Genomic DNA, 17,770 nt, shown 5'->3' with positions numbered 1-17,770 from the left:
CCTGGTTGTCTTACGGGAGCTGAGGAGATGAAGCTGAGCATCAGAGGAGGACCAGGGGCCAGAGTTCACAGGTCATAGAACCAGTGGGAGAGAGCTTCCCAGAGGGAGAATTCCAGCGTCCACACTGAGGTCTTCCTGCTCCCACCAGTCAGACAGGAAAACCTTAGCGTGCTCCGAAGATCTGAGGGGATACTTGGGAGATTTTGTTTCTGTGTGGATGCAAGGACAGTCCCAGATGTATTGCCGCTTTGGCCCCACCTAATAATTTGCCAGCAAATCGAAAAGATGATAGTGCTTCTCAGAATCTTACCTGAGACGCAGAACAGAGCTGAAGAGTACATATATGGAAAACGGTCATTAGCACCCTTGTGTTGGATAAGTGTGAACAAGGCCAAATTCGCAGTTTGGCATCCAGTCAACAGTGGCCAGGCATGCAAAGAAGCTGGAAAATATATCCACAAGAAGAGCAAAAAGGAATTGATCAAAACTGATCTGGACATGGTACAGATTATAGAATAAGGAGGCAATGACATCAATAGTGTTATTATAAGTATGCTGCATACGTCCAATTGACATGGAAAAAATGAAACATGTTAAACAGAGACAAATGAGGAATAAGGAAACAAGCGAATTTAGAGGTTCAAACTGCAACAACAGAGATAAAAACAAACACTTCGAATAGCGACCGATGAGATACGAAGAGAAAACGTTAGCAAGTTCACGCATGTGTGAAAATCACCATTTACTGTTATTCTACATCTACGGAGATGAAGGAATGAAACACTCAGAAAGAATTGTGCACCCATTCCACATGTTTCATTGCAACATGATTTACGACAGCCAACACTTGGAAACCACCTTAGTATTCATGGATGGATGAATGGGGTAAAGAAGGGTGTGGTATATAGTGATAATGAGATATCATTCAGAAAACGCAGGAAAGGAAATCCCACCTTTTTCTTTACAGGCTTGGAAATCGAGCTTCTTCCAGCACATGAAATAGTCAGAAAGAAAAAGACAAAGACGTAGGATCTCATTTCTGTGTGAGAATGTAAAACCAAGCAAATGCACTCATAGATACAAGGACAGATTGGTGGTCTTTGGTATCCAAGGCAGAGGTGTGGAGTGGGGGTTCACCAAGTGAAGGAAGGTAGTCCAAAGCTACAAACTCTGCTATAAAATGAATACCTCCTGGGGCGAAATCATCACTGAAGCAGCTTCAAACAGTACCCACCACATGCTAATTTTCATCACCACTGTGGAGAGTTGAAGTTTCTAGGAATGCAATAAAGGAGGCAATTGTGATTTCTTTGTGATGTCTGAACTATTTTCCTATGTGAATACAAGTCCCATTGCCTTTCTAATAAAAAGATTTTTAAAAGCTCAAAAACAGAAATCACAGTGGTGTATTTGATCAAGTAACTGCTAGATGATGCGTCAGGACATGACCTGAAAACTGAACAAGTTCACACAATGTAAGGTCACTTTTCCATGTCGGTCGGCAGGGGCTGTGTGCTACCAGGAGACACAAGACATCAGGCTGCTTGTCTCATGTGTTCCTATCCTATCTTGTGAACATGGGATCCATTTCGGTTTATAGAATGGAAGGAGAAAGCTTGGGGATAGAATACCGCCTCTCTAAAGCCTTGGCCCGGAAAAAAATAATATCGCTCCTAGTCACATTTCAGTGGCGAGGGATGTAACATGCCCTTCCCCACGGCCATCATACTGGCAATAGAATCACCCATGTGGCAATGGAGGCGGGACAGATACCACATGGAGAAGCACTTTCTGTCTCTCCATCAACTTACAGGTTAGGTGCTCCATAAAAGCGCGACTATTAGAATTCGTTATGAAAACAACCGCTCACATTCCCGGTGGTTTCTCAGAATGCTAAGTCCGCATTACATTCTACAGCTTTTTGGAGAGCCTACCATGGGACACGTGCTTCAACATACAGGAGCATTTAAGTTTCCAAGAGGGTCCTGTTAAACTTGAGCAGGGAGGGTGTGCCTTCTGTGCTCAAATGCATCTTCCTCGACTGTCCTTTGCAGTAATATCTGGGGTCACAACGGGTGTGAAGGTTCTTCCAGTGAAGAACGGTCAACACCACACGTTGTGAGTCCCGGCAACCTGAAGCATGACTGAGTGTGCGGGGCACTGTTACAGGTGTGAGTGGACACAAGGGAAAGCTGCCACCTTCCTTGGAGTCAGTACTGAGGAAGAGGCAGCGGAAGAATGCTGAATTATTTTAATCTTTGAGTGCAAAGATAGCATGGCTATCTGGTAAGAGACTCTCCCTAAGAGAGACTCTGCGGTGTCAAGGAATTCGGCTTCCATAAATGTTTGCTAGACAGTGAAGGCCATGGCCTTACCACACCTTCAACTGCGGAGCAAGGCTTTGGTTATCGAGCACCTAGGTGAGCTCTTTCGTCAAATACACAGGCCAGTCTTAAATAGGACCCATCATTAAACTGCTATCACACATGATCCCCATGAAGAAAATGATGGCCAGGGAGTTGGGAAGCTCAGAGGCAGGAGAGCTGCTGATTGTGGGCTGGCTGTCAGATTGGTGGCAGGAAAGGGAAGAACGGGCCAGCAGGTCAGGTTCCATGGTTGGCCAGCCGGACATACTGGGAGTGACCCATAGGAAGGACCCTGCAATTGGGGACAGTGCTGGGAATGAAACACAGCCAGCACCTGAGTAGGGTCAGCAGTCAAGAAACCCAGGGCAAGGGATAGTAAATAAATCTCACAGACATTCCCCGAATGGTGCACTGTCCTCATGTGCACCACACCTTTCTTCTCTGGGCCTGCTTCTAACGTTTGGCACTAATAAACTTGTCTATGCACTGTGTTCACGGCACTGGGACAGGAGCGTGGGACCCCTTCCGTTACTGCCCCTGGAACCCGACACACAATCCCAACGTGGCTGTTAAGAGCAGTTTTTGTTCCAGTGTTCAGTCTCTCAACTTTCAGACACCTGGTCTGAGGGTGCACTTTGCTCCTGAGTCTTCGAGCCTCCCCTAGCCCACCATTCTGCCTTACTTGAAATGACCTCCCTCTGGAGGACTTGCCCTGTCTGGCCCCAAACTGCCTTGCCTCGGGCAACCGTCACTTGCCTGCTCTCATAGGGAACAACTTCTCTTCCTTGGCCTTTCCTATCAGTTCTGAATTACAGGGAATCTGTCCGTCTTCCTTTCATGTTAGCTGGTTCCAGCCTCATGATTCTATGGGCAGTGGCTCCGACTTCTTTTTCTTAGCAGGCCCCATAGTACCATGGACCTTCCCAAGAGCAGACGCTCACGTAAGTTTGGGGAATAGAAGAGAAAATGAGGCAGAGGTCTCACTTCTTAGGAGTAGTATCTCCTACCTTCTTTAAGAAGCAAAGCATAATGAGGTATAAATCAATTTTACAAAAGAAAAGACTGAGAAGAGTAAGCCAAATCAAGGTCGATGTTATTTTATTTCATCTATTCCATCATCCCAAGAATTTTTTGTGGGATTCCTGGACCTTCCACAGAAATCACTGCTGGGATGTGATTTTTTTCCATGTTGATGCAAAACTCCTCAGCGTGCAGTCTGGGAGGAAGAAGACGGGGCCCTGGAATCAGGCCATGCTGGGACACTGGTGCCAGCCCTCCCCGCACGGCTGCCGCGTGCCCTTTCTTCTCGTAAGGCCTCTTCGTACTGTAAGGGGAGGGCAGTAGGAGTCGTGTCAGCAACTTTGGCCAAAAAGTGGAGGACTTTCATCTTGCTGGTCTCGGCGTAAGCTCTGGGCCCCCACAGGTACTCATGGCGGGGTGGATCGCTGCCGGGCACCTGGCGGTACTCCAGGTACTTCAGCTTCACCAGATCGTTATTGACGAACTTTCTCGGCTCTCCGTAAATGAAATGCTTCCTCCCCGCGTATACCTTCAACACTTTCAGAAATTGCCAGACATCTTTCTCGGCGGCGCAGTTGCCCTTCATGAAGATGAAGCCCAGGATATTCATGACAAGGCCGGTCCTGGGCCAGCCCCTGCCCGCACGCATCCTCCCATTATTGGGGAGTTTCAGCTTGCTGACCAGCTCGTACTCGTGTTTGGTTGAGTCGACTTCCTTCAAATCAACGGCAAAGACGAGCTCAATGTGCTCGGCGGCCTTCTCCAGGATCGCGGCGTATTCGTCCTGGTGTGTCTCTCCCAGGATCTTCTCGATGTCTTCCTTCAAGACGCTTTGGTTCATTCTGAACTTGTGCAGGAGGAACTGCTCCACCACATCCACATTCACAGTGGGAGACGGGCTGTCTGAGCTCTGAGCAGAGAAGCCCTCAGTGGAATAAGAAACTTCTGCCTCGTGGCTTTCCTCACCATTCTCAGAGCTTGCGTCAAGTATGCCTGGAGAGGTGACGGTGTCTGAGTCCTGTCCCCCTGCCTGGGAAGTGCTACCTGGCTGGGTCTGTGACTGGCTCTGTGGAGGCACCTCCAGGGCAGAGGAGCAGGAGGGAAGCTCATCCATGGCTACCGCTTCATGAGACCTCTGAGTCTCGGAATAGTCCGGGGCCTGGTGGCATTGCTCACGAGCACGGTACTTCCTCTTCTTACGCCGAGCCATGATGACACGGGTCTGTGCTTGAGGACACCTGGAGGAGGAAGGACGGGAGGGTGTGTGCAGCTTCATCACGGAAGTGCCACCTCGGTTATGGGGAAGGCTACCTTTTCAGGTTATATCCAGGACACGGCTCTGCAAACCCACCGGGCTCCTACATTCCCCAGCCCGTGCCCTGGGAACGCTGGTGCTGCTCCCTGCCTGCCCGCCTCAGCGAACGGAGGAGACAGCAGGGGCCGGTGGCTTTGGAGCTTGAGGAGGCTCTTACTGCATGTTCAAGAGCACCGGTCACTTGGTGGCGGGTCTGGGCACCCGCGAGCTGAAAGTGAAGGGGTCCTCAGCATAGCCCTGTCTGGGAAGGCAGCACGGCCTGCCCAGTGGGGAGTTTCCTGTGCTGCTCTCCTTGGGACCTCAGTCTTCATTAAGGGACCTCCCTGGGCTCCGTGTAGGGCCTGGTCTCCCACCCCTCCAGCTGAATGGTGGCTACACCTTCAAACTAAGGATTCACCTCCCATAGATGTAACTGGAATAAGTGTTCGGAGCTTCAGCTGGGTAGCCCTGTGCTGGGTCTTTAAGGGCCGAAGCCAGGGGCGGGGCCCGGCTCCATGTTATCCCTACTATTAGAGGTGGAGGGTCCCTGGGTCCTTACTGTGGCCCTCTTCCCGGCCTAGATCCCTCCGCGGCCCCTAGTCCCACCCCTTGTCCTGAGGCCAGCACCTCACTGAGATCCCAGGAGGAGGTGTGGGCGTCCTCCTCTGACCACACCTGCGCTGCTGTCCAGAGACCAGGTACGGGAGGACTTCGATGCGGTTTGCACTATGCTGCTGTGTGATGTTCCCGTCGCCCTGGAGTCACAGGTCGGCCTCCGGGAGCCAAGAAATCCTCCCACTGCCGGCCCTAGGACCATACACCTGACACTAAGTCCCTCACCCCTTGTGACACCACAGGAGTCAGTGTATATGTCATCACATGGCAACGACGCCCAGGTGTCCCACGGCAACCAGCAAGGACGGGGTTCTGGGTGGTCCTCTGGGTTCCCTGGGTGGAAGGTTCCCTCAGGCACCACTCAGGGTCGTCACCTCATTGCCCCGTAGGGCCTGGAGCTCTGTTCTCAGCTGACCTGGGTCCCTCAGCCCCCCACCCTCTCCTCAGGGCAAGGCCCTCAAACCCCGGACACCTTCGTGCAGCGTCAGGCTGACAGGCCTGCCCAAGGCATGTCAGGGTTGACGGCTGGGGCTGTCTCTGGGCCTCCTCACTCTTCTGGGTCCTGTGGTAGCCTCCGTTGACACTCAGGGTACTGCCCTTGATTCCTGCTAGGCCTGCGGTGCCTGCCTTTACTCTCCTAGGTCTTGACTCCATGGACCACAGCCCTCGCTCCCTGAGGTGCCAAGGAAGGAAAATCAGGGAATGCCGCATGAGGCTTTCCTGCCTGTGCCGTTCCAGGCGTGACATCAGGACCAGGTCCTTGGGGCCTGTCTACTCAGGGTAGGGGCTACCCTCAGGCCTCACTCGGGATCCTCACTGTGACTGTTGGCAGACCCCGGGTCTCCTCTCCCTTTCCCCGTAGGGTCACCCACGTAGACCAAAGCTATACTGTCCCCGATATGCTAAAAAAGAGTGAGGGGAAGCTTGGCCTGACAGCTCTGCCTTGGTCCACGAGGTATGAGCCGTCGCCAGCCGGTCTCTCCGTGCCTGCGAGAGTTACTACATGGCGTTCTGCCGTCGCTCCTCATTCATCGGTCTTCCTCTTGACTCCTGTCTCCTCTGTGAAAGGCTCACTGGTATTTGCTGTGGCCTGGAAAACTAGGCTTTTCTCCCTCTTGCAGACCCAGCAGAGAACACAGTGGGTCCCAGGAGTGGTGTGAGATGGGGAAGCTGCAGCAAAGGCAGAGGAGGGTGCTGGCCGGGAGCTGTGCTATCCCAGAGAACACGCTGATCTCTTCCTCCTCTTCACCAGCCAGACACAGCCTCTCATCTAACTTCCCTCTTAATAGATCGACTTTCTGCAAGGCAGGGGCAGAGCCAGATATTTGTGTGAGACCCCAATCCTTTGAGGTTTTTTGATATTTCCTTTGTAGATCATGATATCATCAGTAAACACCATTTTTTTCTTTCTTTATTTGTATCTCTTGTCTATTTTGGCATGATTTCTGCATGTTCCTCGTGCTCTGTAATCCAGACAGTATAGCGCGTGTGAGGTCCTGCTTTTGAATCTTGAAATAGGTTTTGGGGTAGGAGGCCAAAAAAGGACGTGTGGTGTCCCACTGGGCCTTGGAGGAGTGGCTTGTTGTGGGCTCTTGAGGAATTCAGAGCCTGGGTCTGGTCCAGCTCTGTCCCTTCTCACCTGCAATCGAAGACATTCCATGTTCTTTATCTGCCATGCACGTTTCGTAGTGTATGCTATAGGGCTATCGACATACGCCTGTGATGACTGTAAACCACGTGGAACCGAGTTAGCAAAGTTTGGTCCTTGTCAAGAATGGCAGACGTGACTGAGTTGATTTTGACCCCAGATGACAATAGCTTCCCTCAAGACTTTTAACTTCAGCTACTCTTAACTAAGCAACCGTCAACTATATAGAAATCCTCAGCAGCCAACTAGCTGCCGAGAAGTGATCTTAATAGCACTTTCCGACTAGAGCATCTGTTACTCAATGTGGGTGTGGGGTCGTCTTCTCCAGGTGGCTGCAACTCAGAGTTCATTTGTCTTGAGGAAAACAACGTCTCTCCCAGGTGCCTTTTCATCCCAGCTAACCCCATTTTTATTCATTCCATCGCCACACAAAGGTAAGCCCTCCGTTTGATTTTGCCAAGCGACAAGCGATTCCCGAATGAAAATGCCCTCTTATGGAACAGCTCTGACCATCCCTGCCCGTGAAAAAGGAGACGTTCCAGGGGCTTCTCGGCTTCTGCCCTCAAGGGAGAAAGACCCTTACTTGTGATAAATAGTCTGCACAGCCTGGGTTTAACTCGCCAGGCTTCTGCAGCGTGTACACTGACCCGAGGTTAGCACACATTCCCCTCCAGTCTGGCTAAGGGTACAGGTCTCTCTCTGGTTCTCTCAGAACCCTGAATAACTGGTAATCTCTCCTCCCGAGCATGGTAGCTGTTCCAGAAGACCACACCCAGGAACATCATCGGGAGTCCGACAGCAGGCAAGACCCTAGCGCTGCTCAGACATTTTTTGCAGGGGAGGCCCAGCTTGTCCAGGAGGGCCTTGGCGTGACAGCTGAGGTCGACTTCCTTCAACTCGCGGCCAATGACTCACTCCGGGCTCTCGGAGATTCTCCCAAAGCTCTCAGGGAAGTGCTCTTCGTCTTGCTTGCTGAGCGCCTTCATGACTGCTGCTTGCCAATTGGCACGTTCATCTCACACTCCAGCAGGAACGGCGTCTGCATGCTCACCTTCCTGGCAACAAGACCTTTGCAAGCCCTCGGAGTGGAGGCAACTGCCTGGGATGTGCTTACACTTTGTTCACCTTGGCTTGTGGTATGTTCATCAGACCTCGGCAGGACACATCTGCCTCAGGTGAGCAAGTGGTTGGTCACCCTGACGCTCCTGCGAAGGGCCAAGAGCAATGGAGCTCCGAGGAGAACCCCCAAAACCCGAGAGAAGGGGGCTCTCGTTCCTCCGCGGTCATGGCCTGAGCACCCATGCAACTCAGAGTGTCACCTGGGGCCTGGTGCGTTGCTGCAGGCCCTGGAGCTTACTCACCTACCCATTGCCGTGATGGCCCGGGACACTGGCAGCACTGCAGGCAGGAGAGCAGGTGCTGCCGGCCCAGGAGGAGGGAGAATGAGATGACGCGTGTCCCCTCAGCAGGGAGGATTCACCTCTGCTTTGCCCAAGGCCACCTTTGCTGGGTCTGAGGGCAGTGATCTAAGAAGCCCCAGGGCTCCTGTTCTAGTCAGCCTGTCCCCTGAGAGCCCTGCAAAGCATGTCAGTGTGACCCTGGGACACAGACATTCAGCTCTCCCTGGGGATTGCTGGGTGAGCGCTGGGCCTAGCACCTGAGTAGAGTCAGCTGTCAAGGATCCCTGGGGTAAGGGACAGTAAACGAAGCTCACACACATCCCACAAATTGTGCATCGTCCCCACGTGTACTGTGCCTTTCTTCTCTGGGCCTGGCTTTAACATATGGCACCAAGAAGCTAGTCTATGCACTGTGTTCATGGCACTGGGACAGGAGCGTGGGACCCCTTCCGTTACTGCCCCTGGAACCGCACCCACAATTCCAACGTGGCTGTCAAGAGCAATTTCTGGTCCAGTATTCGCTCTTTCCACTTTCAGACACCTGGTCTGAGTGTGTGATTTCTTCCCGAGTCTTTAGCCGCCCCAGCCCACCATTCTGCCTTACCTGAAAAGACTTCCTCTGGAGGACTTGCCCTGTCTGGCCCCAAACTGCCTCGCCTTGGGCCACCTTCACTTGACTGCTCTCATGGGGAACCTCTTCTCTTCCTCGCCCTTTCCTATCAGTTGAGCTTTCTGAATTACAAGGAATCTGTATGTCTTCCTTTCACAGTACCTGGTTCCAGACTCATGATTCTATGGGCAGTGGCTCCGACTTCTTTTTCTTACCTTGCCACATACTACCATGGACCTTCCCAAGAGCAGACGCTCACATAAGTTTGGGGAACAGAAGAGAGTTAGTCAGAGGACTAACTTGTTAAGAGTTACTATATCCGACAGTCTTTAATAAGCTAAGCATATAGAGGTATAATTCAATTTTACAAAAGACTGAGAAGATTGAGCCAAACCAAGGTTGATGATGTTTTATTTATTTGTTTGTTTGTTTATTTGTTTATTTATTTTATTACATCTTCCCAAATTTTAACGGTGGGATTCTTTAACACTTCCATAAAACACTCGGCTGCGATTCGTTCGTTTTTGTCTGAAGACAAAAAAGATCCTCAGCGTGCACTGCGGGTGGACGACGACGGGGCCATGGAATCAGGCCTTGCTGTGGCACTAGCGCCAGGCCTCCCTGCACCTCCTTTGCGTGCCCTTTCTTCTCGTAAGGCTTCTTCATACATTGAGAAGGCACTAGGAACCGTGCCTCCGGCTTTTGCCAAAAAGTGGAGGACTTTCATCTTGCTGGTCTCGGCGTAAGCTCTGGGGCCCCACAGGTACTCATGGCGGGGTGGATCGCTGCCGGGCACCTGGCGGTACTCCAGGTATTTCAGATTCACCAGATCTTTACTGATGAGTTTTCTCGGCTCTCCATAAATGATGTGTTTCTTCCCGGGATGTATTTGGAACAATTTCAGAAATACCCAGAGCTCTTCCTCCGTGGCGCGGTTGCCCTTCATGAAGATGAAGCCCAGGATATTCATGAGAAGGCCGGTCTTGGGCCAGCCCCTGCCGGTACGCAGCCTCCCATTATTGGGGATGTTCAGTTTGCTGACAAACTCGTACACGTTCGAGTCGACTTCCTTCAAATCAATCGCAAAGAACACTTCAATGCGCTCGGCGGCCTTCTCCAGGATCGCAGCGTATGCGCCCTGGTGTCTCTCTCCCAGGATCTTCTCGATGTCTTTCTTCAAAATGGGTTGGTTCACTCTATACTTGTGCAGGAGGAACTGCTCCACCAAATCCACCTTCACAGCGGGAGACGTACTTTCTGAGCTCTGAGCAGAGAAGCCCTCAGGGGAAGAAGAAACTGCTTCATCTTGGCTGTCCTCGCCATCATCAGAGCTTGTCTTAACTGCGCCTGGAGAGGTGGGGGTGGTGGTGTCGGCGGCTGAGGCCCGTCTCGACGCCTGGAGACTGCTACCTGACTCGGTCTGTGACGTGCTCTGGGAACGTGCCTCCAGGGCAGAGGAGCAGGAGGGAAGCTCTTCTTCCGTGGTTGTAGCTTCATCAGACCTCTGAGCATGGGACTTACCGCGGGCCTGGCGGCGTTTCTCACGAGCACGGAGCTTACTCTTCTGACCCCGAGGCATGATGTCACTGGTCAGGGACAGCAGGCAATGCTGCCGGCAGGGAGTAGAGGAAGCGGGCACCTGGAGGAGGGAGAATGAGATGGTGTGTGTCCCCTCAGTAGGGAGGTTCCACCTCGGCTTTGCCCAAGGCCGCCTCTGCAGGGTCTGCGGGCAGTGCTCTAGGAACCCTCAGGGCTCCTGTTCTAGTCAGCCTGTCCCCTGAGAGCTCTGAAGAACATGTCAGTGTGACCCTGGGACACAGCCATTCAGCCCTCCCTGGGTATTACTACTGGGAGACAGCAGGGCCTGGCATGGGGGACCCTGTGTCCTGGGTTTTGGAAGTGCTCTCAGTTCACTGTCAGGATCTTTATGTTAATGATTGTCTCGACCAGGGCCTCCAGTCCCCTCCGCTGCCATGAAGCTGCCACTTCAAACCTCCCTGCCATCATGAGGAAGAAGATGCCGCTCCTGGCAGAGAGCACTCGGATCCAGCGTACCCCTGGGCCCTCTGTGTCCTGGCCGGTTGGAGTTCTCACTTCCTTGTGAATGCTCACCTGGTCTCCAGGTAGTCCTGAGAGCCCCCCTTTCGCTGACTGTTACCTTTACCTTGCCCACCCATTCAGAGTGTGTGGGTGGCCCCTAGTTGGGCCCTCAGCGTCATCTCTTGACACTGCGAGGGCCAGGGTCCCCTGTCTCCCTTTGCTTGAGGCCTGTCTCATAGTGGGTTCAGCACCTACCCTGGAGCCACCAGGAGCCCAGAGCGTGCCCTTATCTGCCTGCACGTGCCTGACTTCTCCAAAATGCATGATACACGGTGAAAGCTGAGGTCCACAAAATTGGTTCCAATGGGTCTCACTCTATCCCGTGTGAACACTTGGATGTATCTAAGATTCTTCCCTCTACTGAACCGTTTCCATACCACGCAGGCGAAAGCCTCACATCTCTGTGACTCAGAGTAGGAGTTCAGGGTCCCCTCGACTTGACAGAAGCCTGGGACCACCATGAGTCACAGTGGCAGGGATTCCTAGGTGTCTTCTCTGTTATGGGACTCATGGTACGCGCACACACTGTGCCCCTCACCCTGACTCTTCTCATGACCTGGAAATCCTCCCTCTGCTGACCCGCTTCCAGCCCCTTAACCAGGGCCCCACCTCCCCGACTGTCCTCAGGACCAAGCGAGGAAGCACCTCCATCTCCCTCCCACCAGAACCCTCCCGCACTGAAGTCATGCGTGGGGTCTGAGTGGGCACCGATGTGGGGAATGGGGTCCCTCATTCCACTCGAGGGATCTCCCTCACTCTGTGGGGTCTGGACATTCCCTCTCTGCTCCGCTCTGCCTTCGTCCACCTGCGGCCCGGCAAAGCCGTTATTCGGAGACGCTACCGGGAAGCGAATGGACTTGGACCTAAGAGCCATGATGGGGCCTCCCGGGCATGGAGCAGGGGCGGGGTGAGGCCGGGCGGGGCGTGACCACCTGTCTTCTGGGAAAAAGGGGATTGGGGTGGTCGGGCCTGGCCCACACTTCTGGTTTAGGGCACCTCGCACCTCGACAGCGATGCCCGCGGGGCTTCTGGGCTCCCAAGGTGGCAGGTCCCACGAGCCCTGTCGCTCCGCAGCCTGGCTCGCGGGAGGAGAGGCGGGGCCCTTCCGGTCACGTGGGTGCAGGCCTTCCGGCCGGGGGGTGTGCGGGTGACTGACGTGCCGGGGAGCGCGTTCGGGGGTGTGTCCCGCAGGACCTTCCCACACGGGCCTTTCACTACCCTCGGCAGGGCCTGTGCCTTCTCCCTCTGCGGAGCCTGTCAGCTGGCCTCACACCACGGCCCTTGTTTCCCTCTGACCCCAAGAGGACCTGTTTGGGGACCTGAGGCTAGCGGCCATTCCCTGAGCCTCCCAAGACTGACAGTAATGGGTGCTCCCCTGAGTCCTCTCTCCGCACCATCCCTGGACTCCTTGTCGGTGCTGGGCTGCTTCCACTCTATGACCTGGGGCACCCCTCACGTCCCACACCTCCACTTTCGAGACCCCTGATAACTCGGTGTGCAGGTGCACGACCTCTGCCCACTGCTAAATGAGGCCAGAGATGGCTGCAGGGCCTGAGAATCCCGTGGGGTCGAATGTTCAGGGCTCAGGAGTGTGCACTGAGCTCTAGCCATCGTGGAAGTTCTTCGTTTTCTAACGACAATCCTGCCTTTTCTGTCCAAGTCCCTCAAGAACCGCATGGCGAACGTGGGGTGCTCCTACGCTTGCCAGCTAAGCCTGGGGCCTCTTTTGGCTGACATGTGTGTCACTGTTGAGAGCTTTTGGAATGGATTTCTGTCCTTATTTGCCGTTACTCTGCCGCATACTATTCTACTTCAGTAGTCGTATTTATATTTTTGACAAATAAAAGTTCCATGTGAGGTACAATGTGAGGTTTCGATATGTACATACTCTGTGTAATGATTAGTATACTTGAATTACATACCTATCACCTTTTGTAGTTACCTTTTTTGAGCGTGTGTGGTGAGAAATCCTGCCTTTTCAACAATGTGAGTGAACCTAGATAGATATTATGATCAGTGAACTCGGGAAGACTCAGAAATTCAAATACCACGTGATCTCTTTTAGGTAGACTCTATTACAAAGCAGACCTGAAGTAGCACAGAGTAACATGGTGGTTACTTGAGGTTTAGTGTCAGAGAAGAGGGCAATTGACAAAGGAGACAAACTTTCAGTTACAATGTGAATAAGTTCTGAAACCTACTGCACAGCATGGTGACTGTAGTTAATAATAATGTCTTAATATACTTGACATTTGCGAAGACAGTAGATATGAAGTGTTCTGGCTGTTCTCTTTCCATTCATGCTTACGTTTTATTAAGAGGACTAAAGAAAAAAGAACCCAGCCCTGACTCACAAAATAAGTTTCTGCTGGTTATGAGGACAGTCTCTGGACTCATGTATCTACTACCCCAACCAGCCCAAACTTCGGTGCTCTCCTGTTGTTCCCCCATGGTCCTGGCAGGTGAGCCCTGAGGTGCTGTGTCGAGTTTCCTCAACCAAACAGTAGGAATTCATTGTGCCAGAGCAGCCTGGAAGAAACAAGGGCTGAACTTCAAAACCTTTCCTCCAAGCATCCCTGTCTCCTACAGACCTGTCTCACCTTCAGTGCACGCCCCCACCTTCCCCCAGAGAAGGATTAGATCTGTCCAGGCTAAGGGCTTCTCCAGGGATCCTCATGATTGTTTCTGTTATTGTCGATGTTATTCTGATTATTCCTTCTTTAGATTTTCCTTAGTAGATTTGGGGCCCAAGAAACAGCATGTGAAGTTCGTTTGTCATCTTGGAAGCTATGGGTAAGGCCCTTACCTGTGTAAAACTATACAAACTGACATACTTCCTATATTCTGTTCCCTTGAGGAAGCATATTCTACTACTCTATTTGGGTCTTTCTTTCTCTAACTCTATCAGTAAAGTATTATAGTTCCCTCCATAGAGATCTTGTAGTTTTGTCAGGTTTCATTTTAGGTACATTTCAATTATTGTTGCAGTCGTGTTACACTTTCCATTATTTATTCTGTTTACTGATCAATTATGTGTGATTAGCCTTCTGATTTTGCTACAGTGATTTTCTATATAATAGCGTCTTGATGTTTCTTATATATGTGAGTATTCTGTCGTCTATTGGACATTGAAGTTATAGGTTCATAGTAGTACCATTACTATCTATTTCTTGGTTTTATTATTCTTGTATGTGTCTGCGTCCTGCTATCCGTTCACATCCATGTCTATGGTGACGTACTTCTGTGTTTTTTACCCGCCTTATCTGAGAATGCATGTAATATGTTATATTTACATGTATTTGCTGATGATTTTATGATGTGGAAATTTCATTCTAGTAAGGTTCCTCAAAGTTATTCCTTTGAATTTGTGTGGATTTTCATCCAAAGCTTTTTCTTTGCTTTTCAGATACTGTTGCTGTTGTGACTAGTATAGCTTTCACTATGTGTTGTAAATTGGTGATAGATATGTGTGAACTGGCTTTTGAATTTGCACAATGACTTTCTGTATACCAGCTTTTTGATGTTTCTTCTGTTTTGAATATTTTGTTTGCCTATTACTTTAGATATTTAAATTATAAACTATATTGTTACTATTATTTTCTGTTTTTTAAAAAATCTTTTTCACTTTTTTGTTTCTTATTTAATTTAAAAAAAAATTAGATATTTGTACTCTCCTTGAAGTGGTTTTTCCAGTACTGTAGCATCCATCTGACACTATATACGACCCTTACAATAATATCGACTGTATACCCTATGCTCTACTCCAAAACTCTGTGACTGTTTTGTCGCTACTAGTTTGCATTTCTTTATCGCTTTACCTTTTCGCCCCGCCATCCAACCCCTTCCATTTCGTGTTATTCATTATGTGTGATATGGCTTCTGATTTTTTAAAAAGTGGTATCTTGATGGTTCTTATATATGTGAATATTCTGATGTCTATTAGACATTTAAACTATAAGATCATATTGTTACTATTACTATCTGTTTCTGAATTTTCTTATTCTTGTATGTGGCTGTGTCCTGCTATCCCTTCACATCCATGTCTTGGTGTCATACTTATGTGTGTTTGTCCCAACTTTATTGGGATTGCATCCAGTATGTCTCATTTGTGTGTATTTGCTGATGAATTTATGACATGGAAATTTCATTCTCATAAATGTCCTCAAAGTTATTACCATGAATTTGTGTGAACTTATATCAAAAGCTTTTTCTTTAACCTGGCATATGATAAAATGCTTTTTCTCTTCTGTTACTATAGTGAATTTCTGTCCTTATGTGCAACTATGATCCCTGCTAGTCTGCTTTACTCCATGTCTGATATTCTATTATGATGATCATCAAAAAGCCTCATCCTCATCCACTAGCAAGTTGCAGGCGGGTGTTGCATAGTCTCTGAACTCATGCGGCCACAAAAACTCCTCCCTTTCATCCCTTGTTACCCCGTGGTCCTGGCAGGCGGCTATGGTGCTGCCTCAGGTTTCTTAGATGAAGCGGTGGACCTTCGTTATCCCAGGGCACCCCGGAGGGATCCCAGGTTGAATTTTAAAATTCTCCCTCCAACCGATCCTCTCAATCCGCCTCTTTGTCCTGCTGCAGGGCAGTCTCTACCTCCGAGCACCAGCCTAGTTGCCCGCACGCAGGTTCCAGTTCAACACTGCCTTAGTGGCCCCAGGGGTTTTTCATTTCTGTGGTTTTGCTGTTATTGTTAATATTGCTTTTTTGTTTCGTTCTTTAATTTTTCCAGGACGGATGTGGGATATAAGAAACAGCAGTCTGACTTTGGTTGTCTCCCTTGCAGTTTTAAGTAAGGCAAGAAGTCTTTAAATATGTTAAGGAGAATTGACATATCTACAATATTCTCTTTCCTGTTCGAAAGGATATTTATTACATGGACACTTCTTTTTCTCAAGTGTCTCAGTAACTTTTTATAGGATTTTGATGTCGTCTCAATTTCGACTGTAGTTTCTGTTTGTATTATGTCAATGGAAGATTTCTATTTTTCTGTGGATCTCTTTAATCATTTAAAATTTGCTAAAAACAATCCATTTTACTTCAGTTCACATATGAAACACATGATAATTAAAGAAAGTCTTCCTATTATGGAAATTCTCAAACCTATACAACATTGCAGAGCAGAATAATGAACCAAGTTATCTGACAAGCATCGCAAAGAAGCCTCCATTTTGAGAGGGAGAATCTAGTTCACCTTACGGTTCAGGTATTTGGTTGCCTGCAAGCACACTGTAGAGGGAACACTGCACTTCCATCAGGGGACCCATCATGTCTGTGTCTCCCTTGTGCTGATGTTGGCCGTCATCCCCTTTATCTATAAATACTTTAGGAGCTACTAGATATTAATTCTCTAATTCTAAAATTTCGTTGCATTTATTACCTGATATTCTACTTTCAGTAGTACCCTCGCCCTTGTCTCCCCTTTGCTATCTGGAGATGTTGGTAATTCTTATTTATAGGGTTCTCTTGTAAGTGCTCATCTCTTCTGCACCTAGCTATTGCACAATTTTATTTGTGGTATGGCTGATTTCTTCTTTCATTTATGATTGTAATATATTGGCTCTACTATCTTCTAATTCGTCACTTTGCATTTATCTTCATTATTTCTTAATTTCTACTTTTTGTGTTGAATCTGCTATTTTTCTAGCTCTTTGAATTGTTTAAATGATTCAAACTCTTTTCTGAGAATTCTATTTAATTTAATAAATATCCCTTTAATGTACCACTTGGGCTGTTTCCAATAATAGTGCTATAAAGCTTTATGTGTAGTGCTCATGTTTTGTAACAGTTATATATCTCTCTTAATGTTCTTATTATTTATTCAGTGTGTGTGTTTATGCATACATATACCAGGAAAGAAATATTCATTTAAAGGAGGTTTCAGGTTTTGACTCAATAGAGGGTTTTTCTTTATACTATTTTACTTGTTAAGGCTTAAAGAAGTTCAGATAACTAAAACTGCTAGTAACAAGTGTTGCTTTTTTTTAATAAAAGAAAAAGAAGTTTTCACATGGAAAATTCAATTAAAATTACTGGCTAACTACAAAATTGAGATTATCCAGGAAGCAGAAATTCTCATTAATGTATAACTTACATGAAAGCCCTGGATTTTGGGCAAGGTCACTTATACTGTCCACGGTTCCTTCCTATACCAATATGAAGAAGCTTTTAGAAATGAAGATGAGAGAGCCTGAGTGAATCGTACTGAGGGTTGACAGTACTGTCATGGATAGTATGTGTCCCAGAGCCTTGTCCAGTTTGTTTCCCAATTCATCGTGAAGCTGAACTGTTGTTTTTATTTTGCTTTGTGATTGAAGAGAGCAGTCAGTATACTAAGTAGTGGAGAACTGGTATGGGGTTGGAGGGGCAGAATGTATATCACTTTGTCTTGCTGTTTTATGTGGTATCTTAGCGATTTACCTCTTTCTTTCCTTTATTTCTTTCCTTTTCTTTTTTTTCTTCATTTTTCTTCTTTCCCTTTGTAATTTTTTATTCTTTCTTAATTTATTTCTTTATAGTTAATTTTTAAATGTTCCTTTTCATAGAAGATTTAAATAGCTTCCTAATATAAGTTAATGAATCAAAACTTAGGTTATACACTTATTGCTATATATCAGGTTTAAGAGTAGGAGCTATGTAATTTGGAAGAGAAATTGGGAAATATTCTGTCTTATTTTATCATATGGAGCAGGATATCATAGCATT

The 17,770-nt window shown here is 48.6% G+C and overlaps 2 protein-coding genes across 2 annotated transcripts; both read right to left on the bottom strand.

Annotated features, from left to right (window-relative positions):
* Positions 1 to 3,650: 3,650 nt before the first annotated feature.
* Positions 3,651 to 7,929, bottom strand: LOC118614950 (melanoma-associated antigen B5-like; the record flags this gene model as incomplete). Its single annotated transcript, XM_036238205.1, has 4 exons — positions 7,859 to 7,929; positions 5,794 to 5,968; positions 5,356 to 5,435; positions 3,651 to 4,624 (listed from the first exon to the last, which is right to left on the bottom strand). Coding segments are annotated over exons 1-4 (1,300 nt in total), but the record flags the coding sequence as incomplete, so codon positions are not given.
* Positions 7,930 to 9,345: 1,416 nt separating this feature from the next.
* Positions 9,346 to 10,559, bottom strand: LOC118614949 (melanoma-associated antigen B3-like). The gene has a single exon (XM_036238202.1). It carries the CDS (start codon positions 10,530 to 10,532, stop codon positions 9,501 to 9,503), a length of 1,032 nt encoding a protein of 343 aa, XP_036094095.1. The 5' UTR covers positions 10,533 to 10,559; the 3' UTR covers positions 9,346 to 9,500.
* Positions 10,560 to 17,770: the final 7,211 nt, after the last annotated feature.

This window comes from Rousettus aegyptiacus, unplaced genomic scaffold (assembly GCF_014176215.1).
Source record: "Rousettus aegyptiacus isolate mRouAeg1 unplaced genomic scaffold, mRouAeg1.p scaffold_m13_p_26, whole genome shotgun sequence".
NCBI lineage: Eukaryota > Metazoa > Chordata > Mammalia > Chiroptera > Pteropodidae > Rousettus > Rousettus aegyptiacus.
Note: the sequence above shows the minus strand (reverse complement) of the source record. Positions and strands in the feature narration are given on the sequence as shown.